The sequence below is a fragment of the Harmonia axyridis genome, chromosome 4 (genome assembly GCF_914767665.1).
Source record: "Harmonia axyridis chromosome 4, icHarAxyr1.1, whole genome shotgun sequence".
In the NCBI taxonomy this organism is placed as follows: Eukaryota; Metazoa; Arthropoda; class Insecta; order Coleoptera; family Coccinellidae; genus Harmonia; species Harmonia axyridis.
The window spans coordinates 11,313,628-11,330,032 of NC_059504.1; the positions used below are offsets into that span (position 1 = coordinate 11,313,628).

The 16,405-nt window shown below is 35.9% G+C and overlaps 2 protein-coding genes across 4 annotated transcripts in view; one reads left to right on the forward strand and one right to left on the reverse strand.

The window, feature by feature from the left end:
* LOC123679271 overlaps positions 1-16,405 on the reverse strand; it is a 44,987-nt gene that overhangs the window by 5,325 nt on the left and 23,257 nt on the right. For 2 of the 3 annotated variants that reach the window (XM_045616776.1, XM_045616775.1), the window contains exon 2: positions 878-1,129. In XM_045616776.1, the coding sequence (XP_045472732.1) occupies positions 878-1,040 (163 nt within the window). In that variant the 5' untranslated portion in view covers positions 1,041-1,129. Of the gene's footprint in view, positions 1-877; positions 1,130-11,122; positions 11,463-16,405 lie in introns of those variants that run through there. The other variant, XM_045616774.1, reaches the window with a different exon arrangement.
* LOC123679252 lies at positions 1,929-4,530 on the forward strand. Its single transcript, XM_045616744.1, has 2 exons — positions 1,929-2,119; positions 2,462-4,530. The coding sequence occupies exons 1-2, from the start codon at positions 2,028-2,030 to the stop codon at positions 4,413-4,415; spliced, it is 2,046 nt and encodes a 681-aa protein (XP_045472700.1). The 5' UTR covers positions 1,929-2,027; the 3' UTR covers positions 4,416-4,530.

The window sequence follows — 16,405 nt, forward strand, 5'->3', positions numbered from 1 at the left end:
TCTAACATATAGTCCATCATCAATATCAAACAGGTATTTACCTGGATGCTCTTTTCGCAAGTTTATCGGCTTTTTCATTTCCTTCAATACCACAAAGCCATGGTAAATTTATTGCACTGAAACGGCCACCAATCACTGTTTCAAAGATAGTTGGCATCACACATGATGATTTTTCCAAGAGGTTTGAGTCTAATTGATTCAATATCCTCATATGCCTAATCCAGTTTCTAGGTAGGAGCTTCCCGTTGCCATATATTCTTAGCTACTTTTTCTCTCATCTAGAAGTAAGGGAGGCAGATGAGAAAGCTTTGCTCAAAATGGGTGCCGCACTGATAAAAAAAAACCCATCTTAGATTCCGAACGCCGTTTAGAGCTCTTTAAGCGGAATAAACAACATTTTTGAGGTCGATATTTAAAAAAGAATTCATTACTACCATTCTAATAAACCAAAACCTCAAACATCAGCTGGCAAGGTTATGGCATCCGTACATTGGGACGTGCATTGTACATTGTTCATTGACTATCTTGACAAAAGTGAAACCATCAACAGTGAATATTACATAACGTTCTCGGATCGATTGAGTGCAGAAGTTAAGAAAAAACGTCCTTAAACGCAAAAGAAAACGAACCCCTGATACCTACATCATCACAGAATATATCTCTTATAATTATATTCTGTGTACATCACAGTCATTGAGTATTACTCTTAGTTGTCACTGTCAGTAATAACCATAGAGTAAATATGTAAGGGATGTTCATTTGAACTACCAAGGTAGATAAAGAGTGCTTGACTAGATATCTGTCGCCATCTAGACTAGGTGTAATTATGCATGCAATAATTTTAAAGAATTATCATTTCTCATCGAGTGTTACTTACAAAAATGCTTCTCTCTACGCGGCATGACGCAGCACTTGTAAAGTACAAAGGCGCAAAGTAGACAGACAACGACAGCAGCACCGCAAAAAACAGCAGCCAACAGTGGTAATCGTTCTGAAGACACTCTCCAGCCCCTGGGCGAGGCCGTTGGCTCCGGCCACATGCTAGCCGTCAACGTGACCCATTGCTGCTGCAGCACCTTACCCCCGTAAGGGTGGTGCACACCGCCACCGACGGAGCCGTCTTCGTCATCTGAAAAATAAGGCAAATCTAAAACACTGCAAATTTTATACTATAAATTGATTATTTTCTGATGAAATATTTCAAATCATTAAAAAAAGGTTGAAAAAATTTTAAAAAATATAGGAACACGGTGGACTCGAACCCAGGTCTTCCTGCTTTTGCTTTTATAGTATATTAAATTTTAGTATACAGGGTTAGAACTATTTAGAGGGCCACTATAGGGATATCAAAAAACGTTAAAAAGGCAGGGTGGCTTAAATTACGAAAAAGTTGCGTTATTTAGGGATGAGTGTGTTGGTGTGAACAGATCCGAAATATCTCCATTGGTTCCCGAGATATCTGGAAAAAACTGAAAATCTAGATTTTCTTTTTTTTTCTGTATCCTTTGTATCATTTGTTTTTGGAGATAATTTCACGAAATTTGATTTATAGCCATTTTCCAATTCGAGATATAGAGGTGTCTTCAGATTTTTTCTGTTTTCCATTGTTTCAGAGACGCGATAGTTGAGTGATGATTTCATATAACACCTCTTCAAATTTGCGTACCTAGACTCTATATTTTTGTAGAGTGTGATACATTGTTGAATTCGTCATTTTTTTGTTTATCACCTCATAAGGAAAACCAATATAGCGCCCATAACAAAAAAATTTACTATCGCGTCTCTGAAACAATGGAAAACAGAGAAATATGACGACACCATTAGAATCTCTATATCAAATAATGATCACAAACCGAATTTCGTCAAGTAATCTCCAAAAACAAATGAGTTATACAGAAAAAAAATCTTGATTTTCAGTTATTTCGAGATAGGGGAGAGCGGGGCTGAAAGTGCCGCGGGTAAATTGTGCCGACGCGAATATCTCGTAAACAGAAAGAGATAGATATAAGATAGCAGTTATTCACGTAATGCCTAACAGTCCGGGACATGCGCATGCCAGTTTAATTCCGTCCGCCGAAGGGACAGGGTGTCAGTGCATGTGTGTGTATTCGAGCTCTACGTAAGTAAATATTTTCGTCTCAATACTTTTTGGTCACAAGCTGGCATTTTTCGTCCTTTTAATATGAAAGTTTTAGTAAAATGTTTGTCGTTTATCCTAGTTTGTTATGCAGTATGATTATAATGCTTAGAGCGCTTTGATATTTATATGTAGGGCAAAATATCACACTCGCATAAACGGGGTAAAATGTGCCGTTCATGGGGGGCTGCTTGTGCCGCGGCACAACCAACCCCACGGCAACCTTCATTGTTTCTGTAATACTTAAGTTTATGCGAGCACTTGTGGAAGATATAAAATACTTTTTGCCATGATACTTCATCCTGTATTTATTGTCTTTGACAGAATGAGGAATTACAAGCGGAAAACTCAAAGGGGAACTACATCCCAAGATCTTCTAAAAAGAGCGGCTGATGCAGTCATCAAGGATGGACGTAAATTAAAAACAGTTGCACGTGAATTGGAAATTTGCCATACAACTCTTCAAAGGTATGTCAAAAAAATTAAAAGTGGACTTACTCCTTCGGTTGGTTTTAAATCTAGAATGGTGTTTAGTGAAGATCAAGAGGCACAACTGTCTGAGTACATTTTGAAAAGTGCCTCTATTTATTTTGGTCTTCTACCAGAAGAAGTACGACAACTTGCTTACCAGTGTGCCGTGAAGTTTAATGTTCAACACATCCCACCATCTTGGCATACCAATGGTAAGGCTGGCAAGGATTGGTTTACAAACTTCCTGAAGAGGAACTCTACTCTTGCAATAAGAACACCAGAAGCTACCAGTGCCGGACGCGCGAGCTCGTTCAACAGATATAATGTAAATCAATTTTTCGAAAAACTTGGCGACTTGATTACAAAATATAATCTTACTCCTTCACGTATATGGAATTTGGACGAGACTGGTGTCACAACTGTGTTAAAACCGAAAAAAATTTTGGCTGAAAAAGGAACAAAGCAAGTAGGAGCAATTGTTTCATCTGAACGTGGAACTTTAGTCACTGTTGAGCTAGCGGTGAGTGCTCTGGGAAACTCGATTCCGCCGATGTTTGTTTTCCCGCGTTTGAAATTTAAGGACCTGTTTATCCGAGGTGGTCCTCCTGAGTGTATTGGGGCTGGTAATCAATCCGGTTGGATGACAAACAAAGAGTTCTTAGTGTTTATGGATCATTTCATAAAGCATACTAAGCCTAGTCCTGATGAACCAGTGTTATTACTACTAGACAATCATTCATCTCATATTGATATTGATGTGATCGAAAAGGCCAAGAAAAACTCTGTTATATTATTATCATTCCCACCACACTGCACCCACCGTCTGCAACCCCTGGATGTTGGTGTCAACGGCCCATTCAAAGCATACTGTTCTAAAGCTCAAAACAACTGGCTGAGAACTAATCCCGGGAAAACTATGAGCATTTATGAAATACCAGGTATTGTAAAATACGCTTTGCCGCTTGCAGCAACTCCTATCAATATAAGCAACGCATTTAAAAAGGCTGGCATTTGGCCCTATGACCCAAATATCTTCACAGACAAAGATTATGCGCCGTCTTCTGTCACTGACCGCCCGATGCCAGAAAATCGACCCTCACAAGATACAGACCACTTTCCTGTCCCTCTAAACAATCAAGAAAGGACTGCTGAATATCTTAATGACTCAAATAATGTCGGCTGCAATATAGAGATTGAGACTACTCCATCAATTCTACAGCAAAGCGACTGCAGCGTTGAACCATCAGGTAATCCAGAACATGTGGGACGTCAATGCTCTCAGGAGACTACCCCTTGTTGCAGCTTCCAACTTCCTCAATCATCAGCTGATAACAACGCGGGAGATGAAAATACAATAATTTTCTCACCAGACCTCATAAGACCACTGCCTAAAGCACCTCCTCGATTAGTTGGACGCAATAAAGGACGTAAAAGAAAGACAGCTGTTCTTACGGACACTCCAGAGAAGGATGCTTTGGCCGAAGAACATGCTAATAAAAAGAAGAAAAAAGAGATTGAAACTACAAAGAAGGGTAAAGGAAAATGCACGGGACAAGGTAAACAAGCAAAAAGAACGACTAAGAACCCCGCTAAGAGAAGAGTCTTGCAAGATGATGACACTTCTGATGAGGAACAAGATTGGTATTGCATCATATGTTGTGACGCATATTCTAATTCTGCCCCTAGAGAAAAATGGATTCAATGCATAGAATGCAAGAATTGGGCCCATTCACAATGTATTGACGATGAAGAAAGCCCAGCATTTGTATGTCCAAATTGCTATTCTGATCAGTCATCTATAGAGTAACTGGTTTTGTTTTCTCTAAAAGACCAAATATAAGTTTTTTAATTTACAATTCGGAAGAAATCTTCTTTATTTTTTTTAATGTAGTCCTGAGAGACTGATATATTCAATAATTGATCTCATTTGTTCAAAAATAAGTTCAAATTGTTGACTGAAATGTGTTTTTATATTTGCAATAGCTAAATAAGTAAAGATATTATGTTTTTCTTTATTATTATGCTTATTGTTATATATAACTGAATTTTAAGTTATGTTGATTAGTTAAAAGTATAAGCAATAAATATATTGTTGAAAAAAATTGTGTTTTTAAATCCTAAATTAATTTTCATTCACGTAAAACACCTTTAATTATCAACGGCACAACCGACCTCAGCTACGGCACAACTCGCCCCAAAGTGGGGTTGGTAGTGCCTTCCCGACTTTGCTTAAAAAAATGACCTTTTCTTGAAAACCATTGAAATTGTGTCAAATCTGTGAGTGAATTCTTATTGTAGATTAAATTTGGCTTATGATGAACTACTTCTTTCAGAAATAGTACTTTTCTTATCCGAATCATATGAGAATTTGTCAAAATCGGCACGTTCAGCCCCGCTCTCCCCTATCTCAGAAACCAATGGGGATATTTTGGATCTGTTAACACCAACACAATAATCCCTAAATAACGCAACTTTTTTGTGATTTAAGCCACCCTGTATCAGAATAGAGGACAGTGGGCAGAAATGAGGGAGGCCTATATCCAGCAGTGGATGCAAAGGGCTGATTGATGATGATGATGTATCTCTAACGGTTTTCGATATCCCTGTGGTGCCCCTCTAAATAGTTCTAACCCTGTACACGTGTTATAATAGTTTACATCATTTGATGTTTCATATTTCAGTAGTTCCTATACATGATTTACCTACAATAAGAATAATTTTTTGGTTGGAGGCCTTTAGATTTGAAGAGATTTTGTTGTTTTTTTTTTTTTGGAATAAGAATTGAAGAACATAACAGATCAATTCTTCAAAATAAGTCAACAACTGGTCTTTGCAATCACTGTATTGCTTCCAATCACGTTATTGATTTCAATCACTTTATTGATTTCAATCACTTTATTGATTTCAATAAGACAAAAATTTCACATAAAGGTGTTAAAGGCAAACTTTTAGACCTCTTGGAGTTTTTGGAAATATCCTCAGCTCAAAAACAAAATCTCCCAATTGTTAACGATCATTTATATTTCCGCCTGTCTCCACCTTTAACATCTGCCACCTATTAATCTACATGTACTTGTGTATATTATTTTACATATATTCATTTTTGAGAATGGGATGAAACCAAAACATGCATGTCCACAAGAAGAAAATGTGAAACGTATAGTTTTTTTATTTTTAATTTTAATTATTTTTTTTATTAAATATTGTAATTATGTTTCACAAAGGAATAAGCGAGGAATCAATTTCGAAAAAATGTATTCTTGATGCAAAATGGCGAATACTCTCGTCTAGTACAACCTTTTCTATCAACCTTCCAGATGTAACAAATATGCAGAAGAATGAAATAAAATATTCTCGTTCTCGGAAGCTCCACAAATTCATTAAATACCCTCCTACAACCAAGGAAAGAATAAGATTACGTAAAGCATCCTACGCTTTGCAGAAGTGGATATTAAATTTCGTTTCCTCACAGTCACCGAATTATCTGAATAAATACGTATTCGATGCAACTGTAATCCATTAATCCTGTTATTAGTTTCAGCAGGGAAGTAAATCCTGTGTAGGAAAACAGACGACATGAAATGGAAGGTTATGTCCTCCGAAATTTGGTTTTGTGCCCACACACAACCAGTTCATGCCTTCCAGTGTAGGATCGTAAAAATAACATAAACACGAGATCTTAAAATTCTGGATTCAAATAGAAACATTTATTATCCGGCACACGTTTTTTTTTTGGGGAAATTGTTCGATGTAGGTCACAGATACGGTTTGATATATTGATAGAGTCTGTGATTGATTCTAGTTGTGTCAGTTGTGACACTGTTTTTAGTGGATTCAATTCAATCAAGTTTAGCTCTTTTCTACCAACCTCGTTCGAATGGTTATATGTTATACAAGGTGTTCCTAAATTGGAGGTACATACGAAAATGACACATTCCTTCAATCATTTAAAAAATTATCATTAGAAACAGGGTGTTAAAATTTGTTTTTTTTATCATAGCATCTTCACAAGATCTTCTAATTTAAATTTGGCATATATCTTCCAATTTAAAGATTTCATCATGTGATATGCATACAGGAAGAGTGTCAGGAAGAGTGCCCACTTCTTTTCTCTAGAACTCTCTAATGGTGAACCACTGGTAGTTTAGAAAAATGTAAAAAGAAACTTTGATCCAGTACTACACTTTTTAGTTTCTTGTAGTTTTGTCGTATCTGCTACCGATTTCGAGTAGTAGTAATTTTCAGGAAAATCCAAATTATTGTAAAAATCCAGTTAGTAAGCTGTGATGAATAAATTAATCTTTAGTTTTGGTATGGTCATCTATATTGTTTTTAATTTTAAGAAACAATATTTAATTTAAAATTTGATAATTCGATATAGACGATCCATAACAATTGGTGCCCCACGTTGGGCGCCAATTGTTATTGGATCGAATTATAGAATTTTAAATTGAATATTCTATTATGAAATTAAAAACAATATAGAGGATCCATAACATTATTTACACGATATAGATATAGACGATTCATAACAATTGGTGCCCCACGTTGGGCGCCAATTGTTATTGGATCGAATTATCAAATTTTGAATTAAATATTCTATTTTGAAATTGAAAACAATATAGAGGATCCATAACATTTATCTACACGCTAAATTTCAACTCGGTCGACTCGATTAAGTCACTGAGATATCGAATATTATTTTTTCGTTATTCTTCCCAAAATTTCTCTGGTTCTGTTGACGCGGTCAACATGAAATTCAGCGTGGAGCTTTAAATCGTTATACAACATTCAACACAGAATTCCATCTCTCAGAAAACAAAATTTCGAACGAACATTTTCAAGGAACCCCTAGTTTGATTCTGACAATAAACTTATTCAACCACAACCACGGCATTAGATACACGAACATACCCTCAAAATTTTGGGTTTATTGGTTGTCTCGTTCGAGAGTTATTGCTTTTACGGACGACTGGACGGACAGAATTGAATTTGAGCACAAATCTGTTATCAGTGAGTGGAACCTCATCTTTTGAGGCCATATTCTGCTTAAAATTCAAAAATTTCAGAGCTTGTGACCCGAGAAAACTATTACTGAACCCTTTTCACAGCTACAGAGCTGCAGATCTTTGACGCCGGCCTCTTTCTTTGACAGCCTGTATAAGAAACCTCTGAATAGGGTTGGTTCATCTAACTTTCAGATAAATCTGTTGGCCCGCATGTATGCGCTTGCCATATGGTGTTTCCCTCCCATACTGCTATAAAATTTAGAGTCATTATAAAATATGCATCAGATCTGAGGAAGCTAGAAACGCACCGCTGGAAACGTGTTTTCCCTGTACCATTACCGAAAGTGTTATGGGTGTAGGTTTTGTCGCTAAAAACGCACAAATGATCGTTGATCTTTTCCAGGATGGAAAATTTATGATAACAGTTTACGGAATTGAACGTCGAATAGGAATTGCAAATTGAAAGATATCTTGCAGACTTTACGATTGTATGTTTTTTATCAGACCGCTTTTAGGTACATGTTCTGGGGTGGAATTGGAATTCAGTATAATAATCCACTTTGATTTATTATTTTGAACTTTCGGTTTCATTCGTCGATAAAAAAATTATTTGGCACGGGATCGAAACGTTATTTCACATTTACAATCTGAATTTCGAACTGATCTCGGCGTTTTTTCAATAATACGCTCTAATTTAATATGGTTTTGGATCACTAGCTAGGGATTCATGGCTTGGCTTGATTTTCAAGCTACTTGGCTTGAGCTTGACTTGATTTCAGGTTAAGCTCAAGTCAAGTAGTAGTTTTTCAATCTCAAGTCAAGTCAAGTATGTATTTATCAAGTACTTGAATCATATCAAGCTACTTGATTTTTAGCAGTTTTATTGTGTAGTGTCACATCAATAAAAAAATGATGAAATGAGAAGGAACCTTGCAAAAAACACTTTTACTTATTAAACTTATTATATAAAAGAACCGATAATATCAACTTTTTTGAAATAGAAACATAAATCAAATCCCTATAAATCGAAACAAAATGAAAAATAATGAAAAAAGATTCTTAATATTGAGAAACCTCCAGGCTTTGTTTGATTTCATAATTTTCGATCCAAGATCTAAGACACATCTTATTGATTTGACGCCTAACCTATTGCGGGTTTTTGTAACTGTAAAAAGAGCTCTGGAAAATTGTCTTTCAACATGAGCTGAAGATGCTGGCTTTGAGGAAAAATCCTTGGCCATTTTGGCCAAGTTTGAAAATATATTTCTCTAATTCTGTGGTTATTCCGTTCATTCTTCCACATCTTGTAGAACAAAATCGTGCGAGAATATATCAGAAACGCACAGTTTTCATGGTTATATTTTATTATTCTATGTTGGTACTCCGAACTTTCCGCCACGGCTTTATCTGTCAATTCATCAATTTGCCTTAAAGAAATCAGTTCTGCCAACCAACATTTTTCAAAGCAAAAATCACTAAAATATATTTATGGAAATATTTCATTAATTTCAATGAAAATGCAATGAATTAGAGAAAATAATGTATAATACTCGTACAGAAGGCTCATTCTACCACTCGTTCATTCCAAAACTCGCCACTTCGTGGCTCGTTTTTGAATTTTGAACTCGTGGAAGAATATCAATGCCTTCTGCACTTGTATTATAAATAACTATTCTGAAACTACCAAAATCTACTAATAGATTCCATAGAAATGTGAGAAAACTACTAATAAAGTCACACTGGCGAATGTATGGAGGAATCCCTTTATTTAGTCTAAGCGTGTACGAGATTGCAGAAATATATGCCGTGCGACGCGTGTACATCAATCTCAAGTAATATCAAGTAGCTTGATATCAAGTCAAGCAATAAATATCTACAATCAAGTCAAGTCGAGCTCAAGTATGTAATTTTTCACGCTTGATTTTCAAGTCAAGTAGTTGGTTAAAATGTCAAGTTACTTGGCTTGATGAATCCCTGATGGTGGGCTTTAGGGCAGCAGTCTCCCCTAGCCCCCAAAAAATACCAAAAATTCAGAGAAAGTTTGTCAATGGAAAGAACTTATGTATTTTCGTTAATATTTTTTAAGACGACGAAGTTACCAAAGGATGGTGGGATTGCTCGGTCCTAAAAAATATGCAATTATACTATATTCTGAAAAGGTTTCGAAGGAATAGAAACATCTGGCTCCAAAATTTCTATTTGAGTAAAAGATTTTTCAAACATCAATCTGTTTTATCATCATTCATCTGTTTGATTGATTGGAGAAATGACTCTTCGCTTGATTTAAAAAAATTAACAAAATTATTTGAAATGGCTTTAAAAACAGCTAACGAAATAACTCTTGAATGTGAATTCAAGATGTGGAAGAAGAAATTATCGAGAATTCCTGATTCAAAATATATGGAATATCGGTACTTTAGATATAATATGATGTGCAATTATTTCCTAACACATCTATATTACGCAAAATATTTTGTACGTTACCAGTACCGACGGTCATGCTGAAAAGTACTCACATTCATTGAGAGTTCAAGAAACGGAAAACATATTTAGAAGTACAATAGGAAGTGAAAGATTGGCTCGCTCTGCTGAGTATTTATTAAAATTTTTAATTCGATATTGAGATTGTATTGATTATCCTTATATTGTCATTTTTGTATGGCACAAATTTAATTGATGCTTTCCACAAATAAATCTGCTGTAGATTCATGTTATTAGCTTGTGTATTATTCAAACTTTTTTTTGATGCATTTTGACATTTTCATGTCAACCAATTCTCTGAAAGAAGAATCGCAAATGGAACACATTAATGAATGGTTTTTTCAATGAGACATTGAATACTACTTAAAATTTTGAATCACACTTATAATTATTTCCAGAGAAGATACAAAAAATACATATATAAAGATACATCACCCACGTGATAAGAGTGTCATATTCAGCAATTAACCATTGGCACTGTACACGATAACAGCAAATCGTAATTACAATGATTAATCTCCAGGAAGCATGCCATGCTAATGGAATATATGCAGTATATGCAGCCAAATACCATGTAAATGAATACTTTAGCAATTAATTACAAGAGGATCAACAATGGCGATAATAATGAACATTGCTCAGATTTCACGAATAATTATAATTTGTTCTTCGAAAGTAAAATGAAAAAAAGGAACCTCGAGAGATTATGTTTCTGCAGTTTCCTTCCTTTGTCTAGAATGCTTTTGCAAATTACACTTGAGGGATTCATAGAAACTTCGTCACATTAAACTGTCGACGCTAAGGCTAGAAGGTAGAAAGGTGCTTAAAAATAACTAGAGATTATCTCCTCGTTTATTACTTGCACTTGAAACTTAGATGATATATACTAACTGACAGAGAAACTGCAACACCCAGAAGGAGCTGTACTTCATGTCTCAGAGCCGCCTATCGTTTGAATTCCTTTAGCAGAAAAAATAGCTTCGACTTCTAGTAAAACAGTATACTATTGTATTTGTATACGTACCATCTTCATGAGTTATCCAATTCTCCTTTTTCCACTTTGTCAGTTGATGTTTGACATTAAATGTCATGTCATTTCGAAATGGATCCTGATATCAAATGCGCAGTGTATCTTTTCATCATGTTGTACGTTTTGAACATGTTTTTAGGACAAAGACACGTACATTATGTGGCTTTCGATTATAACCAGCAGAAGGATGACCAATGTGACGTTGAAGACCCCACTTACTGATTAACAACTATATCTGTCATCATTTTTATAAACGTATCTATGTGCATCTATGGATTGAACAGTTTTCTTCTTTATATTTGTAGTTAATAAACAACCAGAAAATCGCTTTCATTTACTTGAAATATCCTTTGAGAAATGCTTCAAACTGAAGGACTGAAAGGATTGTTACCGAAATATACTAAACTAACAAAGAAACTGCAATACCCAGAAGAAGCTTTATTGGTAAAACATAGATAGTATAGAAAGGAGTAAACGATTTAATTTGGAGAAAGAAATCGTGAAGCTTTTTTCATGTAAACAATTTTTGTTACTTAAATATTGTGGTAGTTTTTCAAATTTTACAAGAAACCAGTTGTTCGAGGAGATCCAAAGTCGATGTTCAGTTGTTGGGGAAATGCCTAGAGCACGTGTACGCGGAATTTAACGCCAGCTAAATGAATTCGAAAGATGTTGAATTATTGGGAGGTGTGGTTGTCATTTCGAGAAATCGCTAACCGTACGAAAAGAAATCCAACTACTGTTATGAGATGTTGTCAAGCGTGGTTTGATAATGCCCAAAATCGAAGAAGAGTTGGCACCGGACGTCTAAAACTTATGGCCATTAGAGACCGATTTTCGACAACTCGATCTTTGGCTGATGGATGGTTAGGAAAACAAGGCTATCGTGTAACTGTCCGAACGGTTTACCACCGGATAAGGTCTTTTGGACTGCAGCATTATCGACCCCATCTTGTGATACCTCTGACGGTTGAGCATCACCGGCAACGATTACAGTGGTGCAGAGAACGTCAACATTGGAATGTGGAATAGCATCAGGTCGTCTTTTCTGATGAATATCGGTTCTCTTTTGGTGTACATGATGGCCGAAGAAGGGTTAGTCGACGTCGGGGAGACAGTGAACCTTAGATTTATGTTGAGCGTCATGTACACCGGACAGTAGGCGTTATGGTATGGGGTGCTTTTGCACATGCAAGTAGGTCACCTTTAGTCTTTATTCGAGGTAACATGACAGCACTGCGCTACCTTCAAGAAATAGTGGAGCCATATGTTCTCCGTTACCTTAACCGCCTCGAGAATCCAATATATCAAGATAATGCCCAACCTCATGTTGCCAGAGTTGGTTTAACTTTTTCGAAGCGACCCATGTGAATCTCTTGCCATGGCCGCCCAGATCCCTTGATCTTTCGCCCATAGAGCATGTTTGGGACATCATGGGTAGAAGGCTTAGAAATTTACCCCAGACCTCACGGAATTTAGCTGCTCTGATAGTATCTCTCAAGAATAAATAGACCATCTTATTGCATCAATGCCAAGACGTGTTGGGGAGTGTATCATCAACAAATTTATCAAAAAAAATTGTAAACCCTGCGATTTTTCTCCAAATTTCAATCCTTTACTCCTTGCTATACTATCTATGTTCTACCAAAAAAAAAATAAAATTTGAACAGCTAGGGTGTTGCAGTTTCTTTGTCAGTTATTATATAATGAAGAGAATATTTGCAAAATAATCCCAGCACAGCTGAAGAATTCAGAAAAATATACAACTACATTTCTATGGTTCTGTGGAAAGAGTAAACTTTTTGAACTGTGCACAAAATTCTGTCGAATCAGTGAATAAAAATCAGGCAGTCTATGGATTTGTGCGGTGCAAACATAAATGATTGTAATTTTACCAAATTACGAAGTCCAACTAATATTTACACTCATTCGACTCACTCTATCTAACTTGAAATGATTCAGTGTTATGAATTCATTTATCGCCACAGCAGGAATATATGAAATTTGCAAGAATAATTCTCTCGTGATATTATTTTAAATGAAAAAAAAAATCACATAAAGCACATTTATAAACAATTTTCCCAGAATGAAAAGCTTTGCAGTTCATTTCCTCTTTCATTTCCCCCATTTTATGACTATTTCAGCAGAACGTATAAAAAATCTCTTAGGTATTTACTCTGAAAATTCGGTGATTCATAGTCAACCATGAAAAATTCTTCAAACGTTCTTCTACACGTTGAATATAGATTGCAGATCTGGATTATACGTCACAAATACATCTATTTTCGGCAATAAATTCGGCGTTAGAAGTTCTGAAAGACGTTTATACCATCAGAAAGAGATATGTTTATGCTCCTACGGTTGAACGAAGTTCAGAGTGAAATTAATGTGAAAAACGTGGAGTCTGAAAATGGCTCCAATGAACTTTCATTAGATTCAAAGGTGAAGGTATAGCTATTTATTTATATCTCACCGAGGAAGATATATTTAAGGCGAATATATCAAATATTACTCACACAGGTCGTTTCACTTGGGATCGTTGAGTTTCAAAAGTTACTCATGAAAGTAAATACATAGTATACTTCTTTCCCAAAAAAGTACCGTGAATTCATCAACAAAACATGAAATATGTAGGTATACAGGGTGTTCCTAAAAAGGAGGTACAAAGGAAAATGAGATTCTTTGGATAATTCAAAGAAAAAAGTCCTATAAACATGGACACGCAAACGCTTTGTATTAAGCCAATTGAAAAGTCCCCGGTCTGATGCACAGATGGTGATGCTAGTATTAAATCCATATGATTTTTAATTAGTAACAACCTTCAAACGATACTTGTCGAAATTCGACAGCAGTTCGACCATAAGTTTGTGAGATATTGCGTTGTGAGTTTAGCTACTTTTGTTATTTGAAAAAAGGTGGAAAAAAATAATTTCTTGTGCTGATAAAATATTGCTTTTTGAGAGGAAAAAATACAATTGAAGCAAAATCTTGGATTGATGGAGAGTTTCCGGGGTCTGCACCAGGAAAATCAACCATCATTGATTGGTATGCTAAGTTTAAACGTGGTGACATGAACACCGAAGACGGCGAACGCAGTGGATGCCCAAAAGAGGCTGTCACCGACGAAAAAATCAAAAAAGTTCACAAAATAATTTTGAATGGCCGTAAAGTGAAGTTGATCGATATAGCAGACATTGTGAATATATCTGAACGTGAACATCATATCATTCACGAATATCTCTACATGAGAGACCTGTGTGCAAAATGGGTGGCGGGCGAGCTCAAAATCGATCAAAAGCAACAACGTGTTAATGATTCTGAGTAGTGTTTGCAGCTGTTTAAGTGCAATAAACTTGAATTTTTGCGTCGATATGTAACAATGGATGAAACATGGCTCCATCATTTCACTCCAGAGTCCAATCGACAGTCAGCTGAGTGGACTGCACACGATGAACTGAATCCAAAGCGAGCAAAAATACAGTCAGCTGGAAAGGTTATGGCATCAGTAATCTGGGATGCGCAAGGTATAATATTCATTGATTACCTCCAAAAGGGCCAGACCATCGACAGCAACTATTATATAGCGATATTGGATCGTTTAAAGGATGAAATGGTTAAAAAACGGCCCCATTTGAAGAAAAAAGGTGCTGTTTCATCAAGGCAATGCGCCGTGTCACAAATCAATGAAAACAATGGCAAAATTGCATGAATTGGGTTTCGAATTGCTTCTGCATACACCGTATTCGCCAGATCTGGCCCCCAGCGACTTTTTCCTGTTCTCAGACCTCAAAAGAATGCTCGCTGGAAAGAAATTTAGCGCCAATGAAGAAGTAATCGCCAAAACTGAGGCCTATTTTGAAGCGAAAACAAATCGTACTACAAAAATGGTATCGAAAAGTTGGAAGATTGCCATAATCGCTGTATTGCCCTCGAAGGCAACTATGTTGAATAACAAAATCGAATTTTCCAAAAAAAAAATGTGTTTCACTATGATAGACCGGAGACTTTTCAATTGGCTTGTTAGATTAGCATATATTATATTATAAGAACTTTTAAATGGAATATCTATGGCAAATTTATGTTGAATGTCTTTTGAAGGGAAGGTGCTATGAGAAAAAAACTTGAAGAAAGAAATCAAACTTTAATACTGGTATAATCGTCACAAACAAGTAGGACTACAAGAAACACCCTATATCTCGAAACCAGGTTCATGTTCTAAGGCCTTTTTTTCTTAAAAAGTTCCAAGGAATCTGTAATTTTTGTTCGTACCCCCAATTTAGGAACAACCTGTATAACTCACATTCTCGAAATGTAGTTCATTTGATTCGTACTATATCCCCTATAAATAACTACTTCAAAACAAAAAGGATGTCATCTTCATAAACACAATTTCCCAATACCTACTCATTTCCTCGCATTAAGATTTCAGTTTTAGGCATAATTTGTCTTCGTCAATTTCAGTGTAACATTCTCGGAAGGAAATAAATTAACGTTTCGTGGATACCTAAAATAGGAAACAAGAGCGCCTTACCCATTAATTATTTTCTTGAGGCAGAGTCATTAACCTCTCGTAATTTAAAATGAGTTCTATTCGACTTGCATACCCAGTTTTCGATGACGACAAAAATTATCGAATATTCTCTTCTACCCCCGAGTTAATCTTAGTCGTAGTAAGCGTAATGCCAAACAGAAATTTCTGGAGTTTGGAGCACACCTGAGACGTGACAGTTTTGATAAACACGACATAATTATTATGAAACAAAGTTTCAAGGTACCCAGACTAGGTACCTGTAATTTATGAGTCGATTGGAAACAGAGAAATAGGTGGATTTGTCTTTTGTAAAATATGAAATTCTAATCTATGGTTGGTACCTAAAACGATATATGCAAAAAAGATACACAAAAGAGTCGATATTTTGTATGTGAAGAGAAATTTAACACAAGGCCTAGAATACTATTAACATAGGGTTTTCCAATAAGAGGTTTCATTTTGGATAGCCCGCTATCTGAGCAGCTGTCACTCTTGAAGCTGTCAACTTGTGACATTTGACATGTTAAAATTATGCCATTACTGGAAATGGAAAGATGCATGCTTCCACAATGCATTGAAATGGTAAAAATTGACTACAAAGAAGGTGAAAATGTTGCAGACACAGATCGCAAAACTAAAACACTTTTTGGTCGTCGTAAAGCACCTTCTCAAACGGCAATGGTGAAACTGGTAGAGAAATTTGAGCTGTGGGGACAAGTTAGTGATGTGAAAGATTGAAACCATGT

Excerpts from the sequence above, each read along its gene's own strand:
- LOC123679252 (XM_045616744.1), top strand. The coding sequence starts at position 2,028 with ATGCCTAACAGTCCGGGACATGCGCATGCCAGTTTAATTCCGTCCGCC. Across the intron at positions 2,120-2,461 it reads TGTGTGTATTCGAGCTCTAC|AATGAGGAATTACAAGCGGA; the intron begins GTAAGTAAATAT and ends TGTCTTTGACAG.